Source organism: Oryza glaberrima, chromosome 6, assembly GCF_000147395.1.
Source record: "Oryza glaberrima chromosome 6, OglaRS2, whole genome shotgun sequence".
NCBI lineage: Eukaryota > Viridiplantae > Streptophyta > Magnoliopsida > Poales > Poaceae > Oryza > Oryza glaberrima.
This window is the reverse complement of record NC_068331.1, coordinates 2,655,344-2,671,932: the sequence shown is the minus strand read 5'-3', so window position 1 is coordinate 2,671,932 and position 16,589 is coordinate 2,655,344. Positions and strand designations below refer to the sequence as shown.

The following is a 16,589-nucleotide window of genomic DNA, read 5'->3' as shown; positions in this document are numbered from 1 at the left end:
AGCATATGTGAGTTACTGTAGCACTTATGACTAATCATGGACTAATTAAACTCAAAAGATTTATTACGTGATTTCCATGTAAACTGTATAATTAGTTTTTATTTTTATCTATATTTAGTACTTTATGCATGTGTCCAAAGATTCGATGCGATGTTTTTGAGGAAAAAAAATTTACAAACTAAACCAGGCCTTAATAGACAACGTCTTTTAACTTTTTTGTCACATGTTTAATTATTCATTTTATTTAAAAAATTTATGCAATTATAATTTATTTTGTTGTGAGTTGATTTATATCTTGTATATTTATATAAAGTTTTTAAATAAAACGAATGGTCAAACATATGTAAAAAATTAACGATATCATCTACTCCCTCTGTTTTATATTATAAGATCTTTTAGCATTGCTCAATGCTAAAAGATCTTATAATATGAAACGGAGGGTGTAGATGATATCATTAATTTTTTACACAATGTTAAAAGATCTTATAATATGAAACGGAGGAAGTAGTACTCAATAGAGGGTGTGCAAAGCTATTAACTGAACTAAAATCCAACCACACGTTATTAACCGTGGCCTTAAAAACTTTCGTGTTGAATCACAAAACGTTGAAGTGTTGAACTAAAATCCACTACAACCATTCTAAAGTATATAAAAAAAATCTAAGTATATAATGAAACACACCATGGTCCATGTACTAGACAAAAGATCTAGAAGTACCTATATTTCGAGCCTGTTCACTTTGATGAAAAAAAAAACCTTACTAAATTTTGGCATTATCAAAATTTTAGCAACTATGCCAAAATTTTAGCAGGATTTTTTATATAGTTACCAAAATTTAACAGCAAACTAAATATAGTCATTTTTTGGCAACTTTACCAAAATTTGATAAGGTTGAAAATGAAATCAAAATGAACAGGCCCAGATGGTAATACTAGAATCGTATAACACTGCTCATCGTACTACAGAAAGTACATAGTAGAATACTGTTCATGATTAATTATTGCAGATCCAGCACGGGGCAAAAAAATGTCGGATTCGCCCTGAAACATCTCAGATTTGTATTTTATTGACAGGTTAGCCGTCACATCACCACTGATCGCATCGCGCAGATCGGATGGTTGCAACGGCACATGGCCGATGGCTCCACCTCGCCGTGGGCCGTGGCGGGCTGCCCCTTTGCCGCGAAGGGGACGCACGGCCCAGCCCGTGCCGTGGAAAACGCTCTCGATTTCGCTACGGCCCGGCCTGGCCCGTACGTTCAATCCGCTCCGCACGGCTTTTGCCTGGGCCGCCGCGAGATCCGTTTCGTTGGCCGCGAACCACGTCATGCGTCCTACGTGGCCTCCTCCCATTGGCCGGCACGTCTCAGAACTCCCCCTCACCGTCCGATCGAGCGGCCGTGCACCATCGGACGGCGCAGATCTCTCCCGCCACATAGGCAGCGGCCCACCCAACCCAACTAACCCACTCGCCGCTACGCTTCAAGTCTCTGCTTTGCTTGCGCCTCAGCAGAGTGAGACGAAGGGAAGAAAAAAAATTAAAAAAAAAACTAAAATCTCATCGGAGATGGCGAGAGGCGGCGGCGTCGCGGTGGCCATGGCCGTCGCGGTGGCGGCGGTTGTCCTCCTGCACCACCCTGCTGCTTCTGCGGCGGCGGCGGGGCCGAAGAAGGTGGCGACGGCCGCGAGGAAGGAGGACATCCCCTACATCCGGTGCCAGGTCTGCGAGCGGATCGCGCGGGAGATCTCGGCGCAGGTGGCGAAGAAGCAGCAGGCGCTCCCGGCAACGAAGAAGGTACTGAATTTTCGTTTCGGGTTCGGTGAATTTTGCGGTGATTGTGGTGGTTTGTGTTGATGGGTTGAGGTGGGAGTGTGCGTAGGTGCCGGAGATCGAGATCATCGAGATCGCGGAGAATGTGTGCAACCTGAAGAAGCAGGAGGCAGACTGGATGCTCAAGATCGATATCGTAGAGAAAGGCGATAAGCTCGAGGTGATTCGGTTGCCATCCTCTGTTTTTAAGTTGATGTTAGTGTAGATGTGTGTGGGTTGGTGCTTGCTAAATCTGCAAACTAGACTGATCTGCTTGTCTCTGGTCACTGGAGAGAAAATTGCTCCTTCATGTATGTATATGTTCATGAAACCCATGCACTAAAAAGCTATGAAATCTGCTTCAACACCACTAGATACAAAGCCAAAGCTTTACTCATACACTGACCCTGGTTAAAATATGTTCACTGTCACCAATCACAAACAATAATTCTACCCGAACACATGATTGAAACGTAAGTGTTATGACCTGGCCCAAAAACAATTTATGTAGTTGAATTTATGATGTGAATTTTTGTTTATGTAAGGCTTCATAATTTTTATCTTTATTCACATAGTACACACATAACTATACAAGTATTTAGCCTTCTTGATTTTCCACTTAGAAACGCCGCCGAAAGTGAAAACTCTACTAAAACTTTCTTCTGAACATAGTACATCTTCAAATTATCAATAGATATACTTGTTAGTCCAATCCAGGTTCATATGAATTACCTGTAAACCTTTTAAAGAAAATCTCTATCTAAATCTGTTTGATCTTGGCTGTGGTTAATTTGTTATACTCACTTGTTTGTATTATTTCCCAATCTAATCTATAGAAGCTTTTTACAGCTCGTTGAGCAAGATGAGGAAGGGCACTGTAATGCAGAATGCAAAACCATTGAGCGTGCATGTCAGGAGGTGAAGATCAATGCTTATCTGATTGGTGTTTCTTTATTGTTGTTAAACACTATTACACACATGTTTCACAAATCACAAGACCATATCTTGACATACTAATCTTGCATGATTAATACATTAATGACTTACTGACTAAATAAGATTTATGTTAATGAATCAGTTCGAATGGATTGCAAGGAGTTTAATCATGTTAATATTGCATAGGATCTGCATAAGATTTATTTGCAGATCATAGTAACTTTTAAACATATGTGCACCACTTTTAGTTGTATTGAATTTTGTGAATCTTAGCAAACCAAACTAAATCCATTGCAGGTGATGGGGTATGCTGATACCGATGTTGCTGAATTAGTCTACAAGAAAAAACCTTCAGCTGATCAGCTGGTCAAATTTCTTTGCAAAGATCTTTCTGAAGCATGCGTTGTGGATCCACCACCAGTTCCAAAAGTGAGGATATTTTCATCTTAGTTTCCCTTTTATGCAGATATTATCTATGAACATCGCTAGTTGTAGTGTTGTAAAGATGATCAATTGGGGTATGGAAATACTAGGAGGCTTTATCACTGGTAGAGTGGCAGTTATGTATATAGATTAGCAGCACTAGAAAAAGAACTCCAATATTTATTCGGACACTTTGTATCAGTGTTCGCATCGACATTTAACTAGTCAACAATATTTGAGCTATTGCTATCTTGTATGAAGCAAGATGCAGGTGTATTTCTGGCATATTAGCATTAGCCTACCTATTTTTTCCAGCCCATAAGTTTCATATTGGTAGAAATTGGCTGTTCTAATTTAATAACAGTTCACTTACGATGGATAAAAGCGTAGAAATCCTGTGATTCTATTCTTTACTTAATTACATTGGTTGCCTCATACTCTATACTACTGACTTAGTTTTTCCCGATTATAAGTGCATCGATTCATATGGTTGACTATGAGAAACCATTAAAGCCTTACTAGAAGGGGAAGAATAGTAGTAGATTCAATATAGGAATTAATATTTACTTGTCACATCATTTAAAATTGATAATTTAATTTGTGTGCTTCATTGCCACAAAAGAGGTATGCCATATGTGAAGCTTGGAACATCACTATTGAACCATCATATTCCTGACATACATCCATTGCAAAAACTGCAGGATCGGGTCCCTGGCGAACCTTTTGCTGCTAAGCCATCAAAAGATGCTGAGATGGATAGGATATTGAAATCGATGGAGGTAAACATTCTAGCAGTAAATTCTGTAGCTTCATCCAAGTAGATTCAATTTCATGAGTTCCCGTCGATGACAGGGTATTCCAGGAGCTCCAAGCATGAAAATGTACTCTAGAGATGATCTGATGAAGAACAATTTTGGTGTTGACGGTGATGACGACGATGATGATGAAGATGAGGACGATGACTTCCCAAAGAACTTGGTAATATTTTGCACCTTTCTATCTAAGATACTTTTATTTTGATTCTAACATTTAATCATACATCTCACATTCCTTCCAGGGAAATGTTTTCAAAGATAAGGGTTCACCAAAGAAAGATTTGAAACAACAAGTTGTGAAGCAGATCAAGGATACAGGCAAAAAGTTAAAAGGCCATGTGAACAAGGTGTCAAAGGTGGTAAAGAAATGGTGGCAAGGGAAGAAGAAACCTTCAAAATCCAGCAAAACTGAACTCTAAATACCACGGAATTTCCAATCCAATTTTGCATTCTCCTGGAGATAGATTGATTCTCGGAAGGTTAGCGTGCCCCCCAGCAAAACATCCACAGCTTTCATAGATGATCAGAACATAAACGTGTACAATTTTTTTCCAGAAATTTTCAGTGTACACCTAAACTAGGAAGGTAACTGGACGAGTTCGGCATGAATATTCATGAGTCATAGTTTGCAAGTTTAGGAAAAACACCAATTGATTGTTGCTATGCCATACTCTGTAAAACAACGGCCATACCAGTAAATTAGATGATTGGCTGTCTGAAGTTCTGTTCATCTATTTAATTAAGGATGCAATCTACCTGTCCACCTTGAAGTCTAGCTGGAGTAATACCCTTGTGCAAATCCTATTTTTTCACAAGTTACAACAAAATTTTGGCCCTAAAATTAGCTTGTCCCAGTTAAGAACGAAAGCAATATTGTCCCACAGCCGCACAACCTGAATTCGGCCCGGCCCTTTCCGGTTTCCAACTTGGAAACGGGAGGTTCCCAACCCAGAGGCCATCAACGCAAGAACACATTCTCACCTCGCCGGAGACAAAAAAAAATGGCGAGGTGGCCGCCGCCGTCGCCACCGGACGGCGAGCACTCATTCGGCCACGAAGCCATCGCGCTGTCCTTCTTCGTGGCGTGCGTCGCCGCCACCGTCGTGATGGCGTCGTCCATGTGCTCGGCGTGCGGCCGCAAGCCGAAGGCGGACGACCCAGCGCCCGACGCCGCCGCCGCCGCCGACGTGAACGCGGAGAGCCATGGCGACGGCGGCGAGGAGGGGGAGGAGGAGGAGAAGGCGCCGGTGGTGACGCTGTCGCCGGAGCTGGCGACGCACGGGCCGATCGCCGGCGTGGCGCCGCCGCCGTCGGCGGCGGCGAAGCGGCGGATGTCGATGACCATGAGCCTGAGCAAGAACCTGAGCATGAACATCCCGGACAAGATGAGGCTGAGCCGGCGGGAGCGGCGGGACAAGGTGGAGCCGGAGGACACTCTGTGGAAGAAGGCCATCATCCTCGGGGAGAAGTGCAAGATCCCCGGCGAGAGGGAGGGCGAGGCCGACGCCGACGCCGACGACCTCGCCGCCGGCAGCTTCCGCCGCTCGAGCTACTCGCGGCCCATGTCGCGCTCCATCTCGCTCGCCGTCCACCAATCGCACGTCGACGCTCCTCCGGCCACCACCGCCGCCGCCGCCGCCACCGCCGGCGCCTCGAGCGCCGGGAGTTCTTGACGCGCTCCCGGGTCCCGGCCCGGCAGAGAGGAAGTGACGTGGCAGCCTCGGTATCCGTGTGTATACGTATGCATATGTACGTGTGTATAGGTGGCAGGGTTGTTGCAGGGAGATGCTAGTGTGAATGTGTGATGATGGTCAAAATGCATTCAGATTCATCGGATATTCAGTTGGTGGTTTCACTCTCTCCTATACCGTTTTGTGCCATTCGTTTCATTTTTGGTGAAGTTTGCAATCTGAATGCATGGATCTTGGATCGTGTTTCATCAGAATGGAAAGGGAGAGAATGGATCGTGTTTCATAAGAAAGTCACAAAGCAGCCAGCTCAATGAGATCAAAACCTTGGGTTGTTTGGGCATGATTAGTTGAGCTTCGTTGGTTGCAGCTTGTAAGCCAAAAATACCTTGCTGCCAAAAAACAAAAAACAAAATAAAATAAGTGACGTTCAAATTAAGAAAAAAAATAGAGGGAGTACATACTTCTATTCAGAAACGATTCAGAAGCTAAGACTGAGTGAACGAAAGTTACGAAAAATCCTAAAGTTATTCTAAATTTAAGCAAACATTTAGACGGGGCGATTCGAGCCTGTGCACCGGCGTCACGGAACTACTGTGGACGTGTTGTGATTTCCGCTGCAAATTTCTGTCACTAGAAACCTTGATTCATGAAATGCCATTACGCAAATTGTTGTTTGTGATGATCCGAAGGGATCAACTTTTTTTTCGTGAACAAGTAAAAGGAGGATCAAATCTACATAAAAGGGGAGATTGTTTAGATTGGGAGTCTAGTTTTCCCGACACAATTTGCCCCGATGGAATTGCCTTTGCTAGTTTCTTGTCCAGATTTGCCTCTGCATTTAGGAAATAGTAACCACACATTGCTAATTTTTTAGGCCCAAAATTAGATCAATTTTGTAACGTCCCGCCACTTTGTCCTCGCTCGTGCGTATCCGGGAAGAATTTTCCGGTTGGTCGCCCATCCAGGAAAAGAAGTTGTAACTTGTTGATATGAATATTCTATTAATCTTATTAAGACCTAGGCCGGGATGTCATAAATTTATCTTCTATATTATATTGAAATCCAAATCATCCAGTTCTTTTCGGCAAGGGAGTTTCAGTTAAAGGTCTCTGGCCTACGGTTTACAATCTGGTTTGGCAACTAATTTCAAGCACCATCCAGGCGTATATTTTTTTCGTTAATTTTCAAATAAAATCTGATAATTTTAAATTAAATAAGTAAATTTCAGAAAACTATAAACGTTGGCTAAAGAGAAACGCCCAGTGGTCTTCCGGTTATCTTCGTAAGGTGGTGGCCTAGCTGGTCTGGCTTCGAAACTTCACCCTTCTATTTATTTGACATTAGGCAATTCCCTAATATTCATGTTTTTATGGACGTTAGCAACATTATCACAAAACTACAAATTTAACAATAAACTTATCAAAAAACTACATGTTTGAGGCTAAGTATAGCAAAACTATAGATTTTATTATTATCACAAAACTACAAATTTAACAATAAACTTATCACAAAACTACATGTTTGAGGTTAAGTATAACAAAACTATAGATTTTAATAATAAAATTATCACAAAATTATTGATTTTAAGGTTTAAATTCCTAGCACTAATGCTATATTTGAGTTATAAATGTTCAAGTTTTGTGATTAAATTGTTATCAAATCTACAGTTTTATGATAACCTTGTTTTTAAATCTATAGTTTTTCGATATTTCACCTTAAATATGTAGTTACATGATAAATTTAATGCTAAGTATGTAATTTTGTGATATATCAGGTGAAATTTGTAGTTTTGATCAAAGTTTACTCAAATTAAATCGGTAAATTTGGATAAAACAAAGATGCCCATCTTGAGCCGGCTCGAGATGTTCGAAATTCGATTGAAATTCGTCGAGATTGTGAACTCTAGCTCTTCCCGTCCGACCGCACGAGCGGAACGACCCCCCACATTTCCCCAACCGCCGAACCCCTCGCCACCGCTGCCCCACCGGCGGCGATGGACCCCACGCCTCACCGCGGCGGCTCGCCGTCGCCGAGGTTCACGCTGCAGCCGAGCCGCCTCCCGCCGGAGGACATCCTCTTCTGCGTCGACGTCGACCTGGAGACGCGCTCCGAGATGAGGATCGCCCCGGGCCCCGCCGCCGCCGCCGCCGCGTCGCCGGGCGCCGCGGGGGCTTCCTCGGGGGCCGCGGCTGCTTCCAGGCAGGCCGCTCGGCCGCCGGTGAAGAGGATGGACGCCGTCAAGCAGGCGCTCCTGCTCTTCGTCCACAGCAAGCTCACCATGTGCCCCGATCACCGCTTCGCCTTCGCCTCCCTCGGCGACACCGTCTCCTTGGTATTACCCCATGCCCTCTCCGATCCCCCGCTTAGGTTGATCGAGAGATTCGCTCGCCTCTCTTTTGATGATAAATATTAGGGTTAACTGTTTTTGCAGAATTTTTTTATGCGATTTCTTGATCCCTGAAATGCTACTATATGGTAATGCTTGTTTGTAATAATTCGAAGGGATGGAATGTACACAGTGGAGATTGTATAGGTTGTGAGTTTGGTTCTCCTTCTCCCCACACAATTTCCCCCAATCGAATTGCATTTGTTAGTTTCTTGTGTTGAAAAAAAATGTGATGATAAATTAGGGGAATGACATGGTTTACTCTGAATTTAAAGGTAAAGAAGGATTTCAGCAGTGATGCTGGTTCTGCAGTGGAGGCAATCCAATCCCTGGATGCGTCGGAAACGAGATATGCGATGGCTGATCTCACTCAGCTCTTCAAGATAGCTTACCAGGAAGGGAAAAGAGCAGAATTGCAAGGCCGCCTACTCAGAGTGGTAGGCATGTTGTAATCGTGTCTTTGACCTGTTTATCAGCTATTGAGTCTTGGCTAATGTTCAGTAACTTTGTCTACCTTCTTAATAGTGGTAGTCAGTTCTCCTCAACGCAGAACACTGTTTATATAACCATGCGGGCATAGTCATTCCTTCTTAATAATATGCTGCTTAATAGTTCACCTGTATTGTATTTCTGTACCACCTAGTTACCATGCCCTTGTATCAAGTGGGAAATGCTTAGATCTATGATAGCTCAACAAGCCCCCAAGGGGCAAGATACCTACACTTGGTTTGCCAACATTGGTTCCAAGTAACAAAATAACTCTGCTTATATGAGGCAGATGTAGCATTAGCAAAAATAATTCTACTTATACGAAACGGCTATACGGCACATATACAGATATGAGTCATGTGACCTCTAGATTTCCATGGTTCAAATGCATTACTCAATCCCCTGGTAATTTATTTTTGTTAGAACAGTTTACAAAGTTACTTATGGTGTGGAAATATGCTGTACTTAAATATATGTAAGATGCAATTACAATTTTAATGTGAAAGGGGTGTGTTTGATATAAATGTTCTTAGTATTGACTTCCATGAGAACTAATCTTTCCAGGTACTCATCTACTGCCGTTCCTCAACTAAGCCTCAACATCAGTGGCCCATCAAGCAGAAGAATTTCACCTTGGACATAATCTATCTTCATGACAAGCCTACTGCTGATAACTGTCCACAGAAGGTATATGATGCTTTGGTTGATGCACTTGAGCATGTCAGCCAGTATGAGGGATACATTCTAGAGACTGGTCAGGGGCTTGCTCGAATCCTGTTCCGTCAGACTTGCATTCTTCTGTCGCATCCCTTACAGCGTTGCATCCAAGATGACCTTGATATTCCCAAGCCACTTGCTAAGAAAAATATGGTTACTGAAGCTGCGCAGAACGAAGATGGCATGCCAGTCTCCACCCAGTAGGTAGTTAGGCCTTCTAGTTCAGTGGTTTGCATCATGAAGTCAACTCAAGAGCTTCATTTCGTTTTATTTGTTTGCATTAAGGTTGTTCTGTGTAATGCAAATGACCAATTGAATGTCAATTTGTTGCTTTGTCATGCTTGGTATTGCGTTGAACTTGCAGATGCACATCATACAGAAGTTCTCTGTGGTATGGCACTTAAGTTGCTTCTGAATTCTCTCAACCATACTGCACTTCTGATCTTTGCCTGGTTGTCTACATTCAGACCTTGAAGTACATCCTTTATCAGTTGTCACTAGTGACTGATCCACCCTTTCGTTGAGTTCTTCATGTATGAATTTCTTGCTCTATGTACAACATGTATTCAAATATTTACAGTTTGACATTACAAAAAAAATACTTCCTTTGTTTCACATTACAAGACATTTCATGTTTTAAATAAATCCATGCATGGATTCATGTATATGCTTCGTATATGTGTTCAAATTCATATAGATGTTAGTGATTCTAGACGAGGAATGGAGAGGTTAAGACATTATATATAATGTGAAATGAAGGTAGTATATATTTACCAATTGAACCACACTGAAAGATGGTTCTTGAATTACATGCACACACACCTCAGCATTGAGTTGCATAGGAACAACCGAACAAGAACAAGACTGGATTTTACATGCATTTGCTTTGCGATTAGCAGCAAGGAAAGCACGGGAGCCAGCCTCCCTTTGTTGCTGCTTTCGCCGGAGCTTCCTCCGGCTTGCTGCTCGTCTCTGCCCTCACCGGCGCCGGCGCCGTCGTCTCTGCCGCCGCCGCTGCCGCCGCTGTCGCCATCGTCGCCGACATCGGTTGATCCTCCTGAGGGTTCTTGGCACTGTGCCTCTTGACCTCTACCAAACTGCACGAGCAAGCGTGTGAATTATTATAGTTTGAAATGTGACTGAAATTTGCATGAGAATTTGAGAAAATTTAGTCTGAAATGTGACTGAAATTTGCATGAGAATTTGAGAAAATTGTGCGTACTTGGGGAAGGCGAAGGAGTATTGGCCTTGGATCCGCATGGTGGCCTCGCCGAGCTCCGGGATGCTCTCGAACTGCGCGGAGTGCGCGTGGCCGACGGCCTCGCCGGCGGCGGCGGCGGCGGCGGCGGAGCTGGAGCTGGAGCGCGGCGGCGTGGCGATGTCCATGAGCTCCGGGTGCGCGAGGAAGAAGCCGGTGAAGTCGCTGGACGGCGCCACCTGGAGCGCGAACACCGACTCCGTGGACATCATGCTCCAGTCCTTGTTCGACTCCGACGTGTCCCGCTCGAACACCGCCGCCGGAATCCGGCCGGGATCGCCGCTGCCGACCAGGACCACGCCCACGCCCTCCTCCTCCGCCGCCGCCGCCGACGACCTCCGCTCCATCTGCTGCGTCGGCGGCGGCTGCTCGCTCCCGTGCTGCCTCGCCGCCGACGACGACGAGTAGTAGCCCGACGACACCCTCTCCTCCCTCGCCTCTCCGTCGCCGCCATTGCCGCCGCCTCCCTCCCGTGGAAACGCCATGCTCGCCGCCGCCGCTGATCTTGGCGCGAGCAGCAGCGCGCCGGAGGAGGAGGCGGCTTACACCGTCGGCGCCGTCCGGTCAACGGCTGAGATCTCAGCCGTTGGATTCTGATCGGACGGCCCACGACGGCCAATCCCCCTCGTTTTTTACTTTGGTGTGTGTGTGAGTTTGTGCCGCCGTCGTGGGCCCGCCTTGATTAATAAACGAGAGGCGCCGGTCTAAGTTAAGGTTAGCGTTGTTAATCCCAAATTAAGTGCGCCTAATTAAGTGATTAACTGCAGCTGGAGGCTGTTGCAACGGAGCTCGTAAGTTGGCGACAGTGAAGCGGTGGAAATGCTCGTGCCATAAACGGCTTAATCTTTCTGTTGTTTCACTTTCACCTGCCATTTTTACTCAAAAGTGCGGCTGCAATTGCATGGTCAATTTGTTGCTCGTGCCAACCAATTTCTCAGATGGAAAATATGAATTATTTGCTGATACATTTGTGTCCTAATTAGCATGCAATAAGCTGAAAAGCACACAAGAAATTGATGTATTTTATGCATCCCAAAAAGGGCCAAAAATGATAACGGATCGTTCCATTGAGAAATGAACCTTAAATAAATAGCGCTAGTGTTAAATCTGTAGTGACTTGTATATGCAGTTATCTGGTAACTCGATTCTAAGTCCATTTGGAACGCAGGGTAGAAAAAACACAGGAATAGAAAAAACATAGGAATCGAATTGACATGTTTTTCTAATTCTATAGGAATGGAAGACAAAAAAAAAAATATAAAGAGAGTCCCTTTGGTAGTACCATAGGAAACAAATAAAGCAAAGAAAAGTTTTCAAGAGGTTGAACCTCTTGCTTATTTTCATGTGAAATTGAGCTATAGGAATGTAATCCTATGAAAAATTTCCTATACTTTTCTATGAATCAAAGGGTTTCATATGCAAAATTCCTTAGGAAATTGAATTCTCTAAAATTCCTATGGCAATCCTCCAATTCAAAAGGGCTCTAAATTGGTAGTTTTATGATAATATCATTTGATCTGTAGTTTATGACAAGTATATGTAGTTTTCCGAAATTTACTCACACGAAGTGAGCAAATTATTTCATTTATTTATTGACTAATGACTAGTACAAATATACAATTCGTACAAATTCTTTGGCTCCTTGCCGATAAATCCCTTTGCAAGATCGTGCTATGTGTACATTGTGGTACAAGTTACCCTCCTATAGTTTTACACATAACTGTTCTTGATTCTTCTGAACAACCAGTGAGATCAAAATGTCATGGCATTGCATTCCTCTCTCACAGCTGCAAAGAGGTCAGAGTTCATGTACCTCTCACCCCCGCTTGGGAACATGGTGACAATCATCTTCCCCTTGTTTTCCTCTCTCGACGCGACCTAAATATGCATTTGAGATTTCAATGTTATTAGAGGAAAGGATGTGCAAAAATTTTCGATAGGAGAAGATTACTAGAGATAAGAAAAGGAATAAACATTCAGACAGATGAGTTGCTAGGAGATTTTGAACCTTCAAGCAAGCTGCCAGGTTTGCCCCAGAAGAAATGCCCATAAGGAGGCCCTCTTCCATTGCCAGCCTCCTTGCATTCACCATTGCTTCATCAGTGTTTACCGTGACGACTTCATCGATGACCGAGGTGTCCAACATATCAGGTATGAGTCCTGGCCCTATTCCCTGAATTTTATGTTTACCTGGCTCCCCACCTAAACAGTACAAACAGGCAACAGTTTGTCAGGGTCACTGGAAAACTATGTTACTGGTGTCGCAGTGCGATATCGATGTGTGTTACCGCATGATATGTTATCCAAACAAAGTTGGATCTCTATAATTTGTGATACCAGATAATATGTTATAGTTTACCTGAAATGACTGGGCTCTCTGCAGGCTCCACACAAATGATCTTCACCGCTGGATTTTGCAGCTTGAGATACTTTCCAACGCCAGATACCGTACCTCCTGAGCCCGAACCGGTAACAAATATGTCTACCTTGCCAGCAGTATCCTTCCAAATCTCAGGTCCTGCAATAGGAAAATAAATATACGCCAGTTTATGACCTTGTCCATAAAGGAGAAAAGAAGAAAAATAACTGTTGAATGGGACACATCGAAAACACAACCACAGCACTATCATACTTAAAGAAATAGAGGATACATCTCTAACAACCAAGTTTCAAGAACACAGTACATGTTTTTAACAGTCAAGTTGCAACGAAAAAGGTTAAAAGGGGAGCCTTACTATCTTAATACTTAACGAAAGAGATCATATTTTTTTAACTGAAATTAAAACACCATTTGTCAAGTCATCTTGAGACAGTACCAGTCAATCTCATGTGTGCCTCCTGATTTGCTGGATTTGAGAATTGATTAAGAACGTGCACATTGGGTAATTCTTTCTTGAGCTGTTCGACCTTGTTGACTAAGCCTTGAAACCCGAGTGTTGGATCTGCCATATGGTTACACCAAAGAAAGAAGGTAAACAGAACAGTTCCACTGAATTTTTCATTTCACTGACATTATGCTGAAGAAAGCAAGAGAGTTGTTTTTTTTTCTCCATGAAACAAGGAAGCAAACAAATTGATGCTACAACTTCCTGCTTCTTATGTTTTTACCTGATAGAAACAATTCAGCTCCCATGTATTTCAGCAAGATCTGCTTATCAAACGAATACTGGCCCGGCATAACTGCAACGAACCTGTAACCTTTGCGAAGAGCAACAAGCACCAATCCTAAACCCAGATTGCCACTCGTCGGCTCGACTAGAGTTGTGACACCAGGAGTAATCAGCCCTTTCTCTTCTGCATCCTCGATCATTCTGAACAGCAAAACAAGGAATCAGATTCTAGGAAAAAAAATCATCACAATTTCATAAGCTTCTGCTAAATATTTTGACCAGGAAATGAGCCTTCTGCAAGTTGCAAGACAAGTACTCGGATGAATTCAGAGTGCAAGATTTTTACTTGAATTTTCTGCCTTCTCATAATAAACTACAACCAAATAGTAAAACAGATATTTTTAGACAATAACTAGTACTAAAAAAATAGCTTCCTGAAGCTTGCAGTTCTTAACTGCATCAAACCTCACTCTGTCCAATCATATTAGCTAGGATTCCTAATAAGAAAACTGAGTCTATGAATATAAGGATAATTCAACAAGAACCTCAAAGCGCTGCGATCCTTGACGGAGCAGAGGGGCTGATAGGCCTCGACCTTGCCGACGATCCGGGCATCTATTCCGTCCTTGCTGGCGATTCGCTTCAGCTCGACCAGTGGCGTCCATCCTATGAGCTGAACAACTCGTCAAAGAAATCCACCATTAATCTCAACGGAGAGTGTGATGATTGGCTATCTTAAAGAATAAAAAACTTTCAGTTCCAAATTGCCAGCAACTAAGACGAAGGAGACGTTTAATCCAAAAAAAGAAAAGAAAAGGAAAGGAAAGGGAAAGAGCAGGGGAAGACGAAGAGCTCACTCAACCTGCGTGATGTCAGAGGCAATGTGTTCTTGCCCGATTCCGCCGCTTTCGCTGGAAGAGGAACCGAGCAGTGAAGGAAGGCCTCTCCTCCCAATCCCCTCTCCCTCCATGGCCGGCCGCTCTCCTGCTCCTCCTTGGCTTCTCTCAAGGGAATCGAGAGGAGGATCGAACAGGTAACAGGGCAGGCACTGACGACTGTGGCTGCTTACAGACTGCTACTACAAGAGAGGAGTTTATAGTTTTGTTTGTGACTTGTGAGGACGTGGTTGCTGACCACTCCTCTCCCCTAGTCCACTGATCCACTCTGACCAGCTGCTGGTATTTGTTACTCCCCGTCCTAAAACATGAAGACATATTTTATTCTTAGAAGGAGATAATTTTGAATTTGCTTTCCCTTTGAATAAAAAAGCTATGAGTAATACGACTATGAATTGCATGGATTGATCGATCCTAGCTCAAGATAAACGTTAGCGGCATGCTTAACACATGCAAGTCGAACGGGAAATAATGTTTTCAGCGGCGAGCGGGCCTACTCTTTGGAAGGGGAACAACAACTGAAAACGGTTGCTAACACTTGTAGACTAAGGAGTACAAAGAGAGTATATCTATACTCGCAGTATTAGGATGTGTCTCATCCATCCAAAATCTCTTATATTTTTAGACTAAAGGTACTAGTTCTATAATTCTTTGACGTTTTAAAAATATTAAGATCAAACTTTTATAATTCGGACTACTAATAACTTTTAAAATATTCAATTTAAAGACACTATAACAAAACAAATGATAACTACATTCTTTTTTCATAAGATGAATGGTCAAATATATGACTAAAAATCAATAACGTCATCTTTAAAAAAGGAGGTTGTAATGGAAACTTATAGTCAACAATATATTTTGGAGACTGTCGTTATTATCCAAAATGTGAAGAATTATGTAATTGGAGGAAGTAAAAGATTTTAGTAGCGTGCACCATCTGTGTCCAAATACATAGTCATAGGCTGATTTTTTTTTTCTAGAACAAAGAAAGTGCATGCTTCACACCTTCACGTCTATTTACGTCGCGTGATCATTTGGAATTTTTCGTATGTACTAAATATAATTATTTCTACGTTGTACTATTAAAGTTATAACGTTGTACTATTAAAGTTATAGAAAATATTTTCTTTTAGTTACCTCAGTGATGAAATTTTGAATTACTGAGGTTTCCCTCTATAAGCAGCTCCAAATATATGGATTTTGAATTATAGAAAAAAAATTTGAATTTTGAAGTAATTGGCTAAAAATATATGGATTTCTATGCATTGGTATCAGAGCTCCAAAATAATTATGCTGTGCTATAAAATTTAAATCTTTTTATCGAATTATCATTTTGGATTATTTTGGATCGGAGGAGTGCTATCGGTACGGTAGGTAAGAGTGGAGAAGCTAAGTTTTCGAGCATTTGGTTGGATATCATTGTTTTAGACGTAGATATCAGTGTTTGTCATGCTTAAGCTAGACAAGTCTAAATTACATGTGGATTGTGTTTGGTCTACTGCCATAATCGCCTGTCAATATTTGATCAGTATCAGTATTTAGAGACAAATATGGCTTGGTACATTTTTGGCAGAAAACTGTTAAAAGTGAGACAAATGTTCAAATAGACCCTAATGAAGTAATGATGGACCTTCAATAAATAATGGTGATGACAAAAATAATATTGTGAAACGTAATTTAAATGTTCAATTTTGCGACATAATACTGATGTTTAGTTTTACAAAATCTGATTCAGTACTGGTGTGATGGTGTCCCAACGATACTCACCTTGACCATTATTTATTTAACCAAATCGTGCTAGAAAAAAAATGTATTCTATGATATTATTTTTGCAAAAATCATAGGACTGGAATTTCTGCCTTTTTCCTTTGTATAAAAATTAAAATGATATTTATGTAATTAATCTCATTTTTTTCAATCTATTAAAATTGCATGTACTCTATTATCTCGGTAGCGTTTCGAATCTCTTTAGTGAAAACTATTGTTTGTTTGTTTCCTTTCTTTTTCCTGTGTGATTAGAGTGTTCCAATGCCTTTGACTTTACTACAACCAAGGAAG

General features: G+C 42.3%; 5 protein-coding genes across 5 annotated transcripts; 3 read left to right on the top strand and 2 right to left on the bottom strand.

Moving 5' to 3' along the window:
• Positions 1-1,498: 1,498 nt before the first annotated feature.
• LOC127776787 (uncharacterized) lies at positions 1,499-4,704 on the top strand. Its single transcript, XM_052303334.1, has 7 exons — positions 1,499-1,795; positions 1,881-1,991; positions 2,660-2,728; positions 3,044-3,175; positions 3,871-3,948; positions 4,022-4,147; positions 4,227-4,704. Exons 1-7 carry the CDS (start codon positions 1,568-1,570, stop codon positions 4,401-4,403), a joined length of 921 nt encoding a protein of 306 aa, XP_052159294.1. The 5' UTR covers positions 1,499-1,567; the 3' UTR covers positions 4,404-4,704.
• A 163-nt stretch (positions 4,705-4,867) lies between these two features.
• On the top strand, positions 4,868-6,032 carry LOC127776790 (uncharacterized). The gene has a single exon (XM_052303337.1). It carries the CDS (start codon positions 4,986-4,988, stop codon positions 5,655-5,657), a length of 672 nt encoding a protein of 223 aa, XP_052159297.1. The 5' UTR covers positions 4,868-4,985; the 3' UTR covers positions 5,658-6,032.
• Positions 6,033-7,577: 1,545 nt separating this feature from the next.
• LOC127776788 (uncharacterized) lies at positions 7,578-9,882 on the top strand. Its single transcript, XM_052303335.1, has 3 exons — positions 7,578-8,007; positions 8,337-8,498; positions 9,115-9,882. The coding sequence occupies exons 1-3, from the start codon at positions 7,669-7,671 to the stop codon at positions 9,469-9,471; spliced, it is 858 nt and encodes a 285-aa protein (XP_052159295.1). The 5' UTR covers positions 7,578-7,668; the 3' UTR covers positions 9,472-9,882.
• Positions 9,883-10,001: 119 nt separating this feature from the next.
• LOC127776789 (uncharacterized) lies at positions 10,002-11,165 on the bottom strand. Its single transcript, XM_052303336.1, has 2 exons — positions 10,490-11,165; positions 10,002-10,364 (listed from the first exon to the last, which is right to left on the bottom strand). The coding sequence occupies exons 1-2, from the start codon at positions 11,008-11,010 to the stop codon at positions 10,160-10,162; spliced, it is 726 nt and encodes a 241-aa protein (XP_052159296.1). The 5' UTR covers positions 11,011-11,165; the 3' UTR covers positions 10,002-10,159.
• Positions 11,166-12,093: 928 nt separating this feature from the next.
• Positions 12,094-14,763, bottom strand: LOC127775689 (cysteine synthase-like). The gene is made up of 7 exons (XM_052301974.1): positions 14,498-14,763; positions 14,181-14,308; positions 13,634-13,836; positions 13,342-13,467; positions 12,885-13,043; positions 12,534-12,727; positions 12,094-12,403 (listed from the first exon to the last, which is right to left on the bottom strand). Exons 1-7 carry the CDS (start codon positions 14,603-14,605, stop codon positions 12,278-12,280), a joined length of 1,044 nt encoding a protein of 347 aa, XP_052157934.1. The 5' UTR covers positions 14,606-14,763; the 3' UTR covers positions 12,094-12,277.
• Between the last annotated feature and the right edge of the window lie 1,826 nt (positions 14,764-16,589).

Bases quoted from the DNA above. Each gene is read 5' to 3' on its own strand.
- LOC127775689 (XM_052301974.1), bottom strand. From the start codon at position 14,605: ATGGAGGGAGAGGGGATTGGGAGGAGAGGCCTTCCTTCACTGCTCGGT. The intron at 13,468-13,633 runs GTAAAAACATAA...ACCATATGGCAG, and splicing joins AGCTGAATTGTTTCTATCAG to ATCCAACACTCGGGTTTCAA. The intron at 12,728-12,884 runs GTAAACTATAAC...TGTACTGTTTAG, and splicing joins AGAGAGCCCAGTCATTTCAG to GTGGGGAGCCAGGTAAACAT.
- LOC127776787 (XM_052303334.1), top strand. From the start codon at position 1,568: ATGGCGAGAGGCGGCGGCGTCGCGGTGGCCATGGCCGTCGCGGTGGCG. The intron at 3,176-3,870 runs GTGAGGATATTT...CAAAAACTGCAG, and splicing joins ATCCACCACCAGTTCCAAAA to GATCGGGTCCCTGGCGAACC. The intron at 4,148-4,226 runs GTAATATTTTGC...CATTCCTTCCAG, and splicing joins ATGACTTCCCAAAGAACTTG to GGAAATGTTTTCAAAGATAA.
- LOC127776790 (XM_052303337.1), top strand. From the start codon at position 4,986: ATGGCGAGGTGGCCGCCGCCGTCGCCACCGGACGGCGAGCACTCATTC.
- LOC127776789 (XM_052303336.1), bottom strand. From the start codon at position 11,010: ATGGCGTTTCCACGGGAGGGAGGCGGCGGCAATGGCGGCGACGGAGAG. The intron at 10,365-10,489 runs GTACGCACAATT...TTGCTCGTGCAG, and splicing joins TACTCCTTCGCCTTCCCCAA to TTTGGTAGAGGTCAAGAGGC.
- LOC127776788 (XM_052303335.1), top strand. From the start codon at position 7,669: ATGGACCCCACGCCTCACCGCGGCGGCTCGCCGTCGCCGAGGTTCACG. The intron at 8,008-8,336 runs GTATTACCCCAT...CTGAATTTAAAG, and splicing joins TCGGCGACACCGTCTCCTTG to GTAAAGAAGGATTTCAGCAG. The intron at 8,499-9,114 runs GTAGGCATGTTG...TAATCTTTCCAG, and splicing joins AAGGCCGCCTACTCAGAGTG to GTACTCATCTACTGCCGTTC.